This window comes from Cyprinus carpio, chromosome B10 (assembly GCF_018340385.1).
Source record: "Cyprinus carpio isolate SPL01 chromosome B10, ASM1834038v1, whole genome shotgun sequence".
NCBI lineage: Eukaryota > Metazoa > Chordata > Actinopteri > Cypriniformes > Cyprinidae > Cyprinus > Cyprinus carpio.
Window position 1 is genome coordinate 14,263,395 of NC_056606.1, and position 15,878 is coordinate 14,279,272.

Below are 15,878 nucleotides of genomic sequence, written 5' to 3' on the forward strand. Positions count from 1 at the left end.
ATATTAATTGCCGAAAGTCTGAGCTGCTCTTTTCCATGCAATGAAAGTGAAAGGGGATCACTACTGTCAAGCATATTTTTTTCAGTGATTAACAACTTAAATCTTACTTTATTTTTTACACAGATAGCGAATGACTTCAAAACTTGGAAAGTATTGTGTGTGGGGCGTGTGAATTATTTTTTTATTTATTTATTTTTATATTTTATAATACCTTTTTGGAGCTTGACAGCTGTAGTCATTATGTGGAAAAGAGGTGTTTAGGCATTTTGATAATAAAATATATATAATTTATATATGATCAATTCATATTTTACAGAAGTGTGTCCTAAATTAGGCATTAAATTAAATAAATGATAATTTTCATATATGCAGTCCTGACAAAATAGTGATATTTATATCTTTAATTTACAGATTAGGCAAACCCTAGAGTTATTCGGTTCTTTGGTTTTAGTTGATTTTACAATTAAAGTGAAAAACATGCTGACTGTTAAAGGTTATGTAACATTCAATTTAAGATGTACTGTGGCAGGTGTTTATAGAGGACATTGTTGTAATTGGCTCAATCCTGGCAGCGGCTGAACTCGTGAGACTGTTCTGTCAAGTTAACTTTTAACTTTATGAAGATGTCACATTTATTGCTTGTTACAAGTGTGGTGGAATCAGGTTGTCTTCTCTGAGTAAGATGTTCTCAGGCTCTCACAGGTGGTGGTGCTGACAGCTCTCATAGAGCCGGATGCCTGGGGTTTCTAATGATTCTCAGGAAGCACACTGGCATCATTCAGGGCCTATTATGGCCTTATCAGACCTATAAGAATAGTGTGAATGTTTGTGTCCTTTCTTACTGAATCCATTGCAGTTTGTTCTTAATTTGTTCAGTTTTGGAGTTGCAAGTTTGTGTTTGCAAAGTTCTTGATTTGTGATCTTTGTGGATCTGTGTCGGTATTTTTGCATAAACGTCAATAGATGTGGCGCCATCATTTGATTCAAATTAAGGCTGGTGGCACCACCATATCAAGTCTTTCACCTCATACTGCTTGTGTACATATAGCTTTTTGCATTCGTTCCTATCCTACAGTGCTAATTTCCTTTGGTGAAACTATTTTTAGCTTGGTCTTGACAATACAGAATGGCATGTGTGCTGACAGATGGTTTTTAAAGAGAAGAGAGCAGTTCTGAACTTAGGTGGAGGTGAGGCGTAATTGCCTTCTTCCTTTAAAAGTATGTGCTTATGTTAAGTTGTTCTTGATTATCGTGTCCAGAATGTTGTTTCACAGTAGTCCAGTGCCCTCAGGTTGGTTCCCGTAGCGTGGAGAGTGTGTGTGATGAAGTCTTGTAGGTATTTCAGGGCAGCAGTGTGTTCTGTGCCTGGAGTTTCCTTTGGGACAGAAATAGCAGCGTGTCTCACTCTCCTTCTGTTTGATTTGAACATTAGATACGGCTCAGGTTCCGGCCCCCAGCCTCTTTGATTTGGGCCGGGTTTCCGAGGTAGGGAGAACATTCCTCTTGAACTACCCTTATCCCCGAAATGACCAGCTGCCTGAAAAAAATGTCCTCCAATTGTTTCCATTCTGCTTCATGTTTTAGATTAGGAAAACATTTTAGTTAAAAACATGAACATGGTAATAAATAATGCCGCTTTATTTAGTCACAAAAATTCTTTGTACTTTCACTCTAATCTGATAAACAGGAAAACAAAGAGAAAATAAATTTTGTGAATTTACCAACTTTTGATAAAGTTTCATGAATAAAAAAACTTTTAATGATCGCAAGACTTCGTAGGTCAGTAGGTGTTACACCGAGCTTACCAATTTTAGACCGTCTTGTCTTAGCTATTGCAAAAATTTGCTATGGATCAGCAGGTGCCTTATACATTCTTTTATGTCCATAAATAAATGTCAGCTTTTGTTCCATAATGTCCGCAGTTATTAGTCAGTAGAGATTGAGTATGTTCGGTAGCATATAACAAGGAAATGGTCCATGTTAAAGGTGGAGTGTCATTTATTCTCTGCTCAAATCGCAAAACAAAATGTAATCCAATTTAAAAATACAAATACTGTCCATCTGCTATTGGTTGGGCGAACATTTGGTCCTGCCCATCATAATATTTGCACACTTTCACCCTCACATTGTTCCAAACCTGTATGATTTCTGTTGATTCTCAAAATACCTTATTTTTAGGTATTTTTTATGAGATTTCTCCTGGACAAACATGCAGCAAAAAACTTAATCGATTCTCATGTGGCAAGCAAGTACGGTGGAGCTTCCACCACATATATGGTTTTTATTTTGCCAACTTAATCGATGCTAATTTTACTGACTCTCCTAAATAATGGGCCATGGATATGTGGCAAGCAAGTACGGTGGAGCTTCCACCACATATATGGTTTTTATTTTGCAAACTGGTGGATTCAGAGAGAGGTTGGATGGGTAGTTGTTGAACTTAATGAATTGTGATCTCTCTCACACATACACACCACCAACATCTTGTTGGCTTGTTAAAGTCATATGGGCTGGCCTTCCGTGCCTCAGTGCTGTGTAAGCATGTTCAACGGGATCATGGCTTATTCTGGGCGCTCATTCATGTGAGTCAGTTCTGCAATATGATAGACGCTTCCTAGAATCTGTCCGAGACCGTGTCCACCATACATACACACACACACACACACACACACTCACACTCACTCACTCACTTATCTTTATGGTTTTGAGATACACAGCCGCTCATTTAGAGATTGGATTTTGTTTTGTAATTATGCGTTTTCCATCGGATAGCTTGATTTCCTGTAGCTGCAGAGCTCTTCCAGGCAGCATGTACAAGAATGTTCTAAATGATATAGTGTTCATTCTGCAGTGTGCTTGATTGGTGGTTCAGTGTGTAGTCAAAAAAATAAAAAATAAAATAAAATAAAAATGATGAGGTAGTTAGTGTGCCTGCTTTACAACTGAAGGTGTTCGGGATGTGAAATGCATCCTGTCTGATGAACCGTTGGACAGCCGGCGGAAATCGGATCAGTCATTTGTTGTAATCATAGATTAAAGTGCTCTCATCTTGATTGGTGTTCCTATTGTTTAGTATCCGTATTTCTAAATATACAATTCAAAGCCCAATTTTGAGGTTGCGTCCAAGATAATAGTAGCTTGAAAGCACTCTTAAGCTTACAGCGTGTTGACTGACTGCCCTTTCATAAGGCGTCGCTACAACACCCATAAAACGTCATCTGCTCCAACAAAGTGACCCCTCTGTGCTGTTTTATGGTGTCAGATCACTGTGGCAGGGATCTGCTGTAAGTCAGTCATACCAATGTGTGTGTGTGTGTGTGTGTGTGTGTGTGTACCTGTGTAGAATTGTAGCATGTGACCTGAGAGGCATCAAATGATGGTCGGTCAGAAAGAGTGCTGACTCACTGCCCTGCTGTGTGTGAAGGGAGTCCAGTATGGCTTTTAGAGTCACTATTTGAACCTCCTAGTCAAGCCTGGCTTTAGAGCATTTGTAGTTGACTTTCTTCATTTTCCATTTCCTAAATTATTGACCCAGTATGCCATTAGCAAAGTGCCTGTTTACCTCAGCGGTTTTAAGTGATCAAGTATTATGTAACTAGTCACACCAACCCAAATACAGCAGAGAGAAAAAGGTTGCGATGCCCTCCTTACTGCTTTTTGAGTGATGATGACAGAAATTTAGGTCATAAACAAACCGTTCAGCAGGGGCTGCACTCACCAAGTATTTGAAAGCGGTTACAGGATAAGTTTAGTTGAAAGTAGCACTAATGAGTTAGGGCAACTTTTTATGACAGTGCTGTGACTTGTGTGGCTGCTAGACAGTTTGCACTGTAAAGCCTTCTACACACTGCACGATTTTAGCAATCCTATAAGATCATTGCTTGTCACACTGTGCAACATGGATCTAATAAACCTGGGTACAACATGCATGTAGACTGTACGATGATGACACCTATTGACTCGTAGGCTACGATGCACATTTCTATAGAAGAATAAAACGCCATTAGCATGCGCTAGTGGTAAACAAAAAGAGCATAATGAATCACATTTTGACAGTTGTAGTTTTTTATCTGTGCTGAAAAAAAGTGGGAGTGGCGAAAGTGGAAGAAATAAGAGCTTGAGGTAAGCGGTTTTATGTTTTAGCGCCATGGTGCGTTGATTTCATGTCGCATTTTTACTGGTTGGTCAGTAAACGTGGGTCGTGACTGCAAATACACTGTGCAATGAACATGCTGAATTTCTGACACTGCCAGAAAATTATCGTAGGCTATCTTTGGTCACAAGACTGTGACAACGCCCATCTTTGAACCTCTCTCACTGTATGACATAAGAACACTGATTAGGAGCCACAATCACTGAAATGGCCACGATTGTTTCACGATGCCAATCTTTTGTCTGGGACAGCCGAAAATCGCGCAGTGCGTCTCGGGCTTAAAACCCTCTCGGAAAATAGAGAGAAATCTGTTGGGTTATGACGTCAATTAAACATTACAAGGTAAAAACAAAAATGCATGGATGGATCATTCACAATAAGATCTGGAAATTGCTGGAGTTACAATAGTTAACTAAATAAAATTATAACATAAATCAACTAAAACAAATAAATAAAATTTATTTTAACTATATAGTGCATGTAAGTGTAGTCAATTACTAAAACTTTAAAATGAAAGAGAAAGCAGAAACTATTTTAATATTAACGAACACTATACTATAATATTAAATCAGTGATACTAAAATAACTTCATATCATGCATTTAGAAAATAGATGGTGTCAATTTTTATTTCATGCAGACTTTAAAGCACCGTTGTGTTTTAAATAGTGCTGTCAATCGATTAAAAAAATTAAAACTAATCACACTTTTTTTTTTCTGAAATTAATCACAATTGATCCCACCTAACATTAAAGTTTTTAGATATAATTTTATATTGCAATAATTTCACATTCAATCTTCAAATTAGTGTACAAACAACATAAAGGCAGTATATTTTTAATATTTGTTTAATGGCATCTGTTTTTATGACTGAAGGCCAGTATCACTGATACCAATAGTGATGTCTCCTATAAAATTTTATATTTACCAGTGCCCTTTTATCAGAAATATAGCCTACAGAAATTACATTTAAAGTTATCAAACAAAATGAAATAGATGAATCCTTAAAGCAATAAAAGGTATAGATTTTCTATTTTTCTTTGATTAACACTCATCACAGCAGCTGGTTATTAGGTTGTTTTGGCTCCTATGTCTTTAAGAGCTGCTGCTGCTGAATGTGACACGGATCTGACACACATCATATTTTCTCTCAACTCTCTTTAACTTTTCTGACTCTCTTCAAGTCTTAAATTCTCTACTAATGAACTGACGAGTTGAATCGGGTGTGTTAGGTGAGGGAGACAGTGCTGGCATGCTCCAGAACAGTTTTGAAAACCATTTCAGAGACATGTTCTTAAATGTGACTCTATATAAATATTTTACATGCATGCACAGTTTTAAGGCAGCTTTAATTGCCTTTTTGGTACTTCATGATTCTTCATGACTTAACTGACCACGACATTACATGCATGTAGTTTATTTTGTGCTTTGATATGAAATGATACACAGGCTACAGCGTGTGCTGGCGGCTTTGTGCTACAATTGAAGAGTACACGCTCTGAGCACAGTACCGTTTCAACGCTCGTGTGACTCTGAAACGTCTCCCGTTTGATGTGGTCATAAAGATGTTCTCCATCTAAATAAATGCACTTCTTGTCAATAGAAAAAGTGACAGAAACCGCAGTTGTGAGTGGGGTGGCCAACCCTAGCTCTGCCCTTGCATTAATTGCATTAAATATTTTTAACGCATTAAACTGAAAAAATGAATCGCCTGTGTTAACTAGTTTTAAACATGCCACAACAAGTGTTGCAGTTTCAGGATGCTTTGTCAAAATAGTCCAGTTCAATACTCAAGCAAAAAATTTGTCAGTTTAGCGTCAGTTGATCCCAGTGGCAACCTGGTGATTAGTTTTTGGATATGTATTGCACTGTGAGTTAGAACAGAGTTGATCAGCAATCCTGCTTCCAGACCCTCCCAAACTCCCAGTCGAGACTGTAAAGTGTCTTGTCTTGGATGAACCCAGTGAACCATTTCAAGATACTTCCTGCATTCTTGTAGGTCGCCAACTATTCGAAATCTAAACAGCCAACAGGAAGTTGTTCCATAAATCTGAAAAAATGTCGGGAACTGATTAAACGGGAGATGTCTGCAGATAGCAGCACGCAGTGACTCTTCCATTAAGATCGGTCTGCATCAGGGGAAATTCATGAGTAAAAACTAAAAGAGTTTGTTCTCACAACAAACATGCTACTTCATTCTGAACGTCACTATGTCTAAATATGGAAAAGTCCAGTGGGGAAGCAGTCCAAGTGATTCAGATTTTCTGTCTTTTTGGTTTACAAAAAACAAAACAACAAAAACTTGATATAAACTGCTTGCATGTTTTCCCCCTTCTTTAATAATTCATCTTTTTAATCTTCTCTTTTATGTAGGATTAGCTAATGACCTCAGGAGATCTGCTTTTACATAATACGTGTCTTTGTAGTCCTTTCAGCCATAAAGCATTTTTTTCAAGATGTTATTTGAGAAAGAGAGAAGTTACCTTGAGGATACTTGTTTGAATGCCCGTGCCAGTCTGAGGTAGTAACTCTCACTATTATTTTGTTAATGAGTACCTTTGAGAAAACCATTGATAAAATGCCTCCAGTAACAGTTATTAAAATGAGTCCAGACATGAAGTTTTACTGAGTGATGTTTAGAATATTTTCTCATTTATCCTTGAGCAGCTGTTCTTTTTGTTTGTGAAGATATTCTTACATGCTCTGCCAACATGTATTTTATTTTATTATTTTTTTTAATTTAGCAGCTGCTCATTTTTTGATGAAAAATAATGAATTATTGACTTCCTGAATTTTATTTTGTTTTATTTTTAAATGCATTTTTTTATTATTAGTTCTAGTTCCCAGTTTATCAAGTTTATAGCATTTTATATATACATTTATTTTTTCTGGCATATCTGAGTTTTTGTGGCATGGTTCCCTGATTTCTGTGCAGCTGTCTCCTTCATTCTCCTCCTTTCTCCCTCTCCCTCTCTCTTCCCCTCTCTCTTTCTCTCTCTGCATTCACTTCCTCAACAAGCTCTGGATTCTACAATGCTGTGAAGTCAAGCCTGCATTCCAGCTAAGATATGTATGTTCTCCTTTCTCTGGCAAGTGAGTTCTGTGAATGCACTCTGTACATGTGGCATTTTTTTTGCCATGATATTTGCGTGCTGGTCTTATGTTAACCACATGGCCTTCATGGGAAGTAATATTGTCTGGATATAATATGTTTTAATAAGTGATTTGCACTTTATTGTGTGTAACATTTATGCATCTGAATTATTATATCAGAACTGAGAAAGTTAGTCATAAAAGAGCGACCAGTGGGAAGAATGAGTCTGGAGCCATGTCACTGTAATTATTTTATACGCTAGATATTGCTACAATACGCAGTACTGTACATGTTATATATATTATTAGAGACCTGTCTCAATAGTTTCTGTTGATAAAATTGTGGCATTTTTGACCTGTATTACTGGTTATTCATTGCCTGTCCAAGTTAGTCTGCCGGTAGTGAGCCCTTTGTGCATCGCGTTTATGTGATGCAGAGCAGGATGCTGTCTTCTATCTGTCTGTGAGTTAAAGCCTTTCGAATCAGGGGAGCAATCATTCACTTAATGGTTTCCTGTCCTCTGCCCTCACAAATGGGTCTGCCTGATGCGGACCAGAGCTGTGATGAGAAAAAAAGAAAAGAAAAAAAAAATTCTGTCGGCCTCACTCTTCTGTGTTTGGCTAGTGTGTCTTGTTGCCTCCTGCCATTTCTGTACTTTAGGGGTCAGAGTGTCTAGATATCTCTATCATCAGCTTGTCTTATGACTGAGCATTTTAAAGGATTCATGTCGAATCAGTTTCCTGTCATGAACTGTAGGAGGTTTGCAGCATCCTGTTGCTGAGTCCACTCTGTTCTCCTGTCATTTAGCAAAAGAAAATGGTATTTGAAGGCTCAGAACACATTACACCATAGAGATGACATTAGGTCTTATAGTCTATTGTTGCTCCGTGAATGCCATCCATCTGTTTAGCTTTGTCAACAGAAGAATTTTTTTTTTCATGTTTTTCTGGCATACAGTGCATTTAAAATATGATAGTATGCAGCCCTGCCCATCACTAGCTTTAAGATCAATGTCCCTTGAAAATCAACAATTTTCCTGGTTCATTATTAACATGGAAATGACAATTCCTATACATTGCAAATGGGTCATTGACAATAAGAATGTCTAAGATCTTTAAAGGATTGGCTTGTTCACCCAAAAATGAAAATTCTGTGATTAATTACTCACCCTCACATCGTTCCAAACCCATAAGACCTTTGTTCATCTTTGGTACACAAATTAAGATATTTGATGAAATCCGAAAGCTTTCTGACCCTGCATAGACAGTAACATAACTACCACGTTCAAGGCCCAGAAAGGTAGTAAGAACATCATTTAAACAGTCCACGTGTCGTTCAATTTTTATGAAACTACGAGAATACTTTTTGATAGCAAAGAAAACAAAAATAATGACTTTTCATCAATTTCTTCTCTTACATGTCAGTCTTCAATGCTCATTGACAAGAGTACCATGAGGGTTTACAGGGCTTTATTCTGTTATTTACAGTTTTTTTTTTTTTTTTTTTTTTTTTTTTTTATATCACCTGACAACAAAAATATTTCCTGACATGTTTTAGATTCCTTAACCCTACCCCATACATAAACACAACTTTTACAATGACTGCCTTACTATCAAAAAGCAGTAATTAGGAGTTTATTAAGGGAAAGCTCTTAGGTAATAGTGAATATGTGTTCCCTAATCTGAAGTGTTACCAAATTACATTAGGACAAAATGAGTCATGTCATTGATCCAAATATATAACCATGAGGAAATGGATATTTAGTGGTGTAGGTTTGCATATTTCCAGCATAATCATTGGTTGGGTGAATATTTTAGTCTAAAGTAAACACATCTTTCTCTATTAATAGCTTATACCATAACAGTCTCTTATTTGTATGTTTACAAGCACAAGTCATGTTTTAAAGGACTAGAAAATGAAGATGATCATGATTTAGGCTACTCACCCATATGTTGTTTTAAACCCGTATGACTTTGTTTCTTCAAAACGAAACATTTGTAGAGCTTTTTATCCACATTAATCTACAGCTAAGGGAGGCTGGAGCTTTCAAGATTTAAAAGAAAAAGATGAAAACAACTTAAAAGTACAAAATTTTTGCTCTATATTCCATATCCAAAAGAGTTCAAGTGAGGTATACAGGTTTAGAATAACATGAGGGTGAGTAAATGAAGACAGATTTCATTTTTGAGTGAACTATCTGTCAGCCTATTCCTTCAACATATTTTATAGAAGCAAATAAAGTCAGTGTAATATTAGAACACTTCCAGTGCACACTTTGGCATGTGACGACTTTTAATATTACATCATTTACCCAACAGGCATTTCAAATCATAAGCCTCAATGTCAAAAGAATATGGATATTTTATTACTTGAAGTTTGGTAAGGCTTTTTCTTCAAGTAGGTAAATGTCAGAGAGTTTGATGTTTAGGCAGAGCGGGTGACAATTCATTTTATCATCACATGAGAACCATCAATCACATCTATCTCCACTCCAGGGAGAAAGAGATACACATTGGGTGGGTCTTGATTAGGAAAGTGTTCTACAGATGTCTCATTCCTTCTTTCTGATGTGCTTGTTGGCTACATCGGGGCATGTAAGGTAAATCCGTCAGTGTCCGGTTACCCTGGCGTAGGACGGTAACAGCATTAAACGTCGTCTTCTGGCTTTGATCTTTCACTCGAGCCCCATGGACATGTGCTTTCACAGCACCGTCATGCTTGGCGCAGGCGTTTTGTGTTGGCTCTGAAAAGTCTTTTGTTGTCACGTGGCCAAGCCTTTGTGCAGGTTTAAATGGTGGATGTTATCTGTAAAAGAGAGGGCATTTTGTAGCCCACCCATGCTCGCTGTGCAGCATATTTTCACATCCCCACTTCAAAAGGTCATGTATGCACTAATATTTGGCGGCAATTTGTTGGGGAGTGTGTAATTACTCTTGCTTCTTTGAAATGGGTTGTAACGATGAGTGGCTTTTTCATTTCATTTAAGGAGGTCTAGAAGTGGTTTCTCTGTCATTTGAGTCCAGAAAACTTCACATCTGATTCCCAGCGGAGAGAGGCAGCGGCGTTCTCCCTCGCTGTCTGTGGGAGGCTTCATGAATGGCATGATAAGCTGCAGCCCTGAATGAGTCTCACAGTGTCGGTGGTGTAGAGAAAGCCTTGAGGGATCCCGCTCTCGGAGCGCAGATGGCTGTGGAGTCCAGCCAAAGATCTAATAAAGCACAGGATATCAATGCATGTCTCTCACTCACACCATGTCAGCGCTGTCTGAATGCTAACACGCTGAGCGGAGGCACCTTAGAATCACACACCGTCAACAGCGTTAGACCGTTCTTTGGAAACAATATCTTTTTTCAGTTAATAGGTTAGCCGACTTTTATAATGTCACACATTGGAAACTGTGGCAGGAGGTTACAGAACTTTCAAACTGCATCAAGTAATTTTTCTATTTTACATACATTTTCGTAAATGTCTTGTCCGTTTAGTCAGTAATTTGTGTTGTATTGATACTTTTTAACGGCCTAATAACAATTAAATAATTTTTGTAAACTAAAATAATTGTAGTTGATGATACTGTGGTTGCAAAATTATAAACTTGAAAAAATGTCTTATTTCTGATGTTTTAATTAATCTTATTGTCATTTTGTTCCACTTTTTGAACCTTAATTTTGTGTATGAGATAAACACTGCCAATCAGAACACTTTAAAATTGAAATGTGGAATGTGATTTTGGACCAATGAACTTTTACCACAGTCTGTCTGTTTCGAACCAGTTTTAGCCAATATTTGGCCATTTTGAAGCCCTTGTCAAATTATAACTTGTGGATATCTATTTTTTTTTTCAGTGAATTGAGTAGTAACTAATAAATCAAATAAATAATAAAACTAATATCATCTACATAATAGAGTACATCTGTTTGCTGTCATTTAAAATTGTATTATGTACACTGCTGTTGAAGGTTTTTTTTTTTTTTACGTCTTTGAAAAGTCTCATGCTCACTAAAGTTGCATTTATTTGATCAAATATACAGTAATAAGTAAAAAATGTAATAAAGTAATGCAATATTTTTGCAATTTAAAATGACTGTTTACTGTTTAATACATTTTAAAATTTATTCCTGTGCTAGCAAAGCTAAATTTTCAATAGGCATTACTCCAGTCTTCAGTGTCACATGATTCTTGAGAAATCATTCTAATTTGATGATTTGGTGCTCAAAAAACATTTCCTATTATTATCATTGTTGAAAACAGTTGAGCTGCCTAATATTTTTCTGAAAACGGTGATGTACAAATTTCAGGATTCTTTGATGAATGGTTCAAAAGAGCATCTTTTGTAGCATGTCATTTTGATTTATATCAGTATAATCATCAGTTGACTACTAGTTAGGGCAGCCTTTTCAGGAAGTCTGAACCTGGAGGATTCAAAAAGTTGACATGCCAAAACTGTTTAAGTTATTTAGGGCCCAAATACAAAGGCTGTGACGTGCTGACAGTTAAAATTATAAACGCGCTGAGCTCCTTCAACTCTCTCTTTCAGGTCTGATCCAGTGCACCAATGAGATGAATGTGAACATCCCTCAGCTGGCAGACACGCTGTTCGAGCGCACCACCAACACCAGCTGGGTGGTTGTGTTCAAATCCCTCATCACCACACACCACATAATGGTCTACGGCAATGAGGTCAGCTTACCTACACATGCTCTTGTACACTTTTATAACCTTTAGCCTGAGCTCTATAGCCTGATTAAATGCCTACACGCTGAACTCAGGAATAGTTCTCAAAAAATAAAAAAGTCTTGTCATTCTAAACTAACTATGCATATATATATATATATATATATATATATATATATATATAATAAAATGTTTTATTTATTGTAATTGTTTTTACATCTTATCCTTTTCTTTTTTTGAAAATATCCTGACCGTATTTAAACATTTTATTTTAATTGAAGAATGTGCTGACCACTTTATAAAAACTTATTTGTGTATTTATGTTTTATTTTACAAAATCAATCAATCCTGGGGGTTATCATTTTTAAAATGACAATAATTTTATTTCATTTTTTTTTTTTAAAGCTGTACAACCTTATTCACCATTCACTTTAATTTTACTGAAAACATTGGCCAAGATTCATCTTTTATGTTCATGGAAGATGAGCATGAGTAAATAACCAAATTTACATTTTTTGGTGAACTAATCCTTTAACCCTTGGTATTTTCAGCAGTGTTTAATCATGGTTTTGGTTAAGCTAGAGCAGCTAAACTGGCACATGTGCCAGAGTCAATCAATTTTACCCTTGTGGCTTTGACAGTACTGTTTATTTGCCTGGTGATTAACTTCAAAATAAATTGAAATCCGAACTCTTTGTTCCTCATGTTGACAGAGATTTGTACAATATCTGGCCTCCAGGAACACATTATTCAACCTCAGTAATTTTTTGGACAAAAGCGGGTTACAAGGTAGGTGCTTTCAGCCCGACACTTCATTAGTCATTCTGTTTTTCCAAACACATCCCAGCTGTGTCATCCATTTTCATGAGCGTCTAAACCCAAGACAAATGCAGACATGATGAATATTTGAGGAGCTGACAGAACATGCGCTGTGTTTTCACAGGTTTATCATTTAAATGTTAGTCATGGTCAGATGCGGTGTTGGAGGTTTAGGCAGTTGAAGCATGAGGTCCTGTCTGTCTGTCTGTCTGTCTGTCTGTCTGTCTGTCTGTCTGTCTCCGCTTCTCTCCCTGAACTCCCTTTTGGGACCTGTTTAGCAACATGGCCGACTTTCAGCTTAAATAAAGCACTGGTGGGTTTATTTACTTAAGGCTTTTCCCATGTTAACAAGCTGCCTGGCAGCCAGCACTCAAAGAAGGCAGCAGGGGAATCAGCACAGCGAGACTCTCTAGTTTGGAGAGTCTTTCAAGAAGAGCTCTGGGCCCGTTTTCTGAAAATGACTAGAACTTCCTGGCTCAGATTTTCTTCCTGAGGCACCTTGCAGTACTTCACCTTTATCCTACTTTTTTAGTACTTTTCGTTATTGGTGGGTACTTTTATGTACTTTTCTTTATTACATCCCATGTAAAAAATAGCTGGGCAATAAAATATACTGTATGTATCAATATATTGAAAATCTCTGAATTGACAAAGTTTTTGAATTGATTTTATTTTACTATATTCATATTAAACAATAATTAACATACAGTACAAATTATTGCTGCATTGTACTAACCCTGTGGAAACCGGAATGTTTTTCCCTCTGAGCATTTAAAATGAATCACAATCATTGTGCTCAGAATTCAACTAGTGCATCAAAGACTCATGTTTTTAAATGTCTGGAATCAGAAAATAAGAATACAGTCTGCTGTATGACTAAGTTCAACAAACCATGGGTCACTGTGAACTCAGTAGACAGCATGTTCTCTTTTGCGTGCAGGGTATGACATGTCCACCTTCATTCGGAGGTACAGCCGCTACCTGAATGAAAAGGCAGTCTCATACAGACAAGTGGCTTTCGACTTCACGAAAGTAAAAAGAGGGTAAGTCTGTTTTTTAAAGGGATAGTTCAACCAAAAATGAGAGCTCTTCATTGAATTGATTGTCTGTTGTTGTCAAAGGGCGGATGGCGTAATGAGAACTATGAACACAGAGAAGCTCCTAAAGACCATCCCTATCATCCAAAACCAGATGGATGCACTCCTCGACTTCAACGTGAGTTTATGATGACAACAGCTAGACTTATTTAGACTTAAGTTCCATATGCACTAATGGCTTGATCTTTCTTCAGTGGTCTTTTTTTTTCCACTTGTTTTTTCATAATTGCATTGGTTTTCAGTTCTTGCAGCATAATCGTCTCAATCCAAATTGTGTTTGGCTTATTTTGTGTCAGCAGGTAAATGCTAATGAGCTCACAAACGGGGTCATTAACGCTGCATTCATGCTTCTGTTTAAAGACGCCATCCGTCTGTTCGCGGCCTACAATGAAGGGATCATCAACTTGCTTGGTGAGCTGTTATCCTGCTTGAGCTTTTAAAACTTAAAGTGGGCTGTCCTACATATTGGCTTTTACCATTTATCTCTACTGTTGGTTCCTGTTAGAGACTTTTGAACTTAAAGTATCAGCCCACTCATCGACAGTTGCACAGGACTTTGACCCTGACTCGTCAGTCAGTTTTATGACAGTTTATTTACTACCTGAGAGCTGTAACTCATAAAACAAACCCTTCCTGTACATATCAATAGTCTCAGAATGTATTTTTGGGCCAAGTAAGGACATTGTTACTGTTCAGGGCAGTAAAACTAGCAATGCGCTCAACAAATTTTAAGATGAAGTGATGATAAGCTAGAGAGTGTGATTAAACTTGGTTATCCAGACCATGTGATGTTGTCTTATCAATTTAAGACAACTGATATTGATCAGTTGTTGTTGTTGAAAACTTGGAATTTTTTACTTGAAACAATTAATTAAGAATAGTAATAATTATATTTTATTAATAAATTATATATACACACACACAGAGTGTATGTGTGTGTGTATATATATATATATATACAGTGCCGTGAAAAGGTTTTTTTTTTTTATTTTTTGCATGTCACATTTAAAAGATTCAGATCATCAAACAAATTTTTATATTATGCAAAGATAACCTGAGTAAATACAAAATACAGTTTTACAATTATTATTTCATTTATTAAGGGAAAAAAAGCTGTCCAAACCTGCCTGACTCTATGAGGAAAAAGTAATTGCCCCCTAAATCTAATAACTGGTGGTGCCACACTTTGCAGGAACAACTGCAATCAAGCGTTTGCGATAACTGGCAATGATTCTTTCACATCGCTGTGGAGGAATTTTGGCCCACTCTTCTTTGCAGAATTGTTTTAATTTAGCCACATTGGAGGGTTTTCGAGCATGGATGGACTGTTTAAGGACATGCTACAGCATCTCAGTCAGATTTAAGTCCAGACTTTGACTTTGCCACTCCAAAACCTTAATTTTGTTTTTCTTGAGCCATTCAGAGGTGGACTTGCTGGTGTGTTTGGGATCATTATCCAGCTGCATATAACCCAAGTGCTCCTGAGCTTGATGTCACAAACTGACTGCCGGTCATTCTCCTTCAGGATTTTCTGATAGAGAGCAGAATTCATGGTTCAATCAATTATGGCAAGTCATCCAGGTCCTGAAGCTGCCACACTACCACCACCATGTTTGACTGTTGGTATGATGTTCTTTTTATGAATGCTGGTTTTATGTCAGATGTAATGGGTCCACAGAATATTTGCCCAAAAGTCTTGGGGATAATCAAGATATTTTCTGGCAAAATGTGAGATGAGCCTTTGTGTTCTTTTTGGTCAGCAATGGCTTTTGGCTTGGATCTCTCCCATAGATGCAGTTTTTGCCCAGTCTCTTTCTTATTGTTGAATCATGAACACTGACCTTAATTGAGGCAAATGAGGCCTGCAGTTCTTTAGATGTTGTTCTGGGTTCTTTTATGACCTCCTGGATGAGTCGTCGTTGCGCTCTTGGAACAATTTTGGTAGGCCGGCCACTCCTGGGAAGGTTCACCACTGTTCCAAGTTTTCTCCATTTGTGGATAATGGCTCTAACCGTGGTTCGCTAGAGTCCCAAAGCCTTAGAAATG

The 15,878-nt window shown here is 37.2% G+C and overlaps 1 protein-coding gene across 28 annotated transcripts in view; it reads left to right on the forward strand.

The window, feature by feature from the left end:
- The window catches only part of LOC109097877 (phosphatidylinositol-binding clathrin assembly protein-like), a 37,151-nt gene that overhangs the window by 1,065 nt on the left and 20,208 nt on the right, over positions 1–15,878 (forward strand). For 18 of the 28 annotated variants that reach the window (XM_042732675.1, XM_042732673.1, XM_042732672.1 and 15 more), the window contains exons 3-7: positions 11,780–11,922; positions 12,630–12,705; positions 13,676–13,778; positions 13,857–13,950; positions 14,129–14,243. In XM_042732675.1, coding sequence (XP_042588609.1) covers positions 11,780–11,922; positions 12,630–12,705; positions 13,676–13,778; positions 13,857–13,950; positions 14,129–14,243 — 531 coding nt within the window. The remainder of the gene's footprint in view (positions 1–11,779; positions 11,923–12,629; positions 12,706–13,675; positions 13,779–13,856; positions 13,951–14,128; positions 14,244–15,878) is intronic. The other 10 variants (XM_042732674.1, XM_042732682.1, XM_042732678.1 and 7 more) reach the window with 1 other exon arrangement.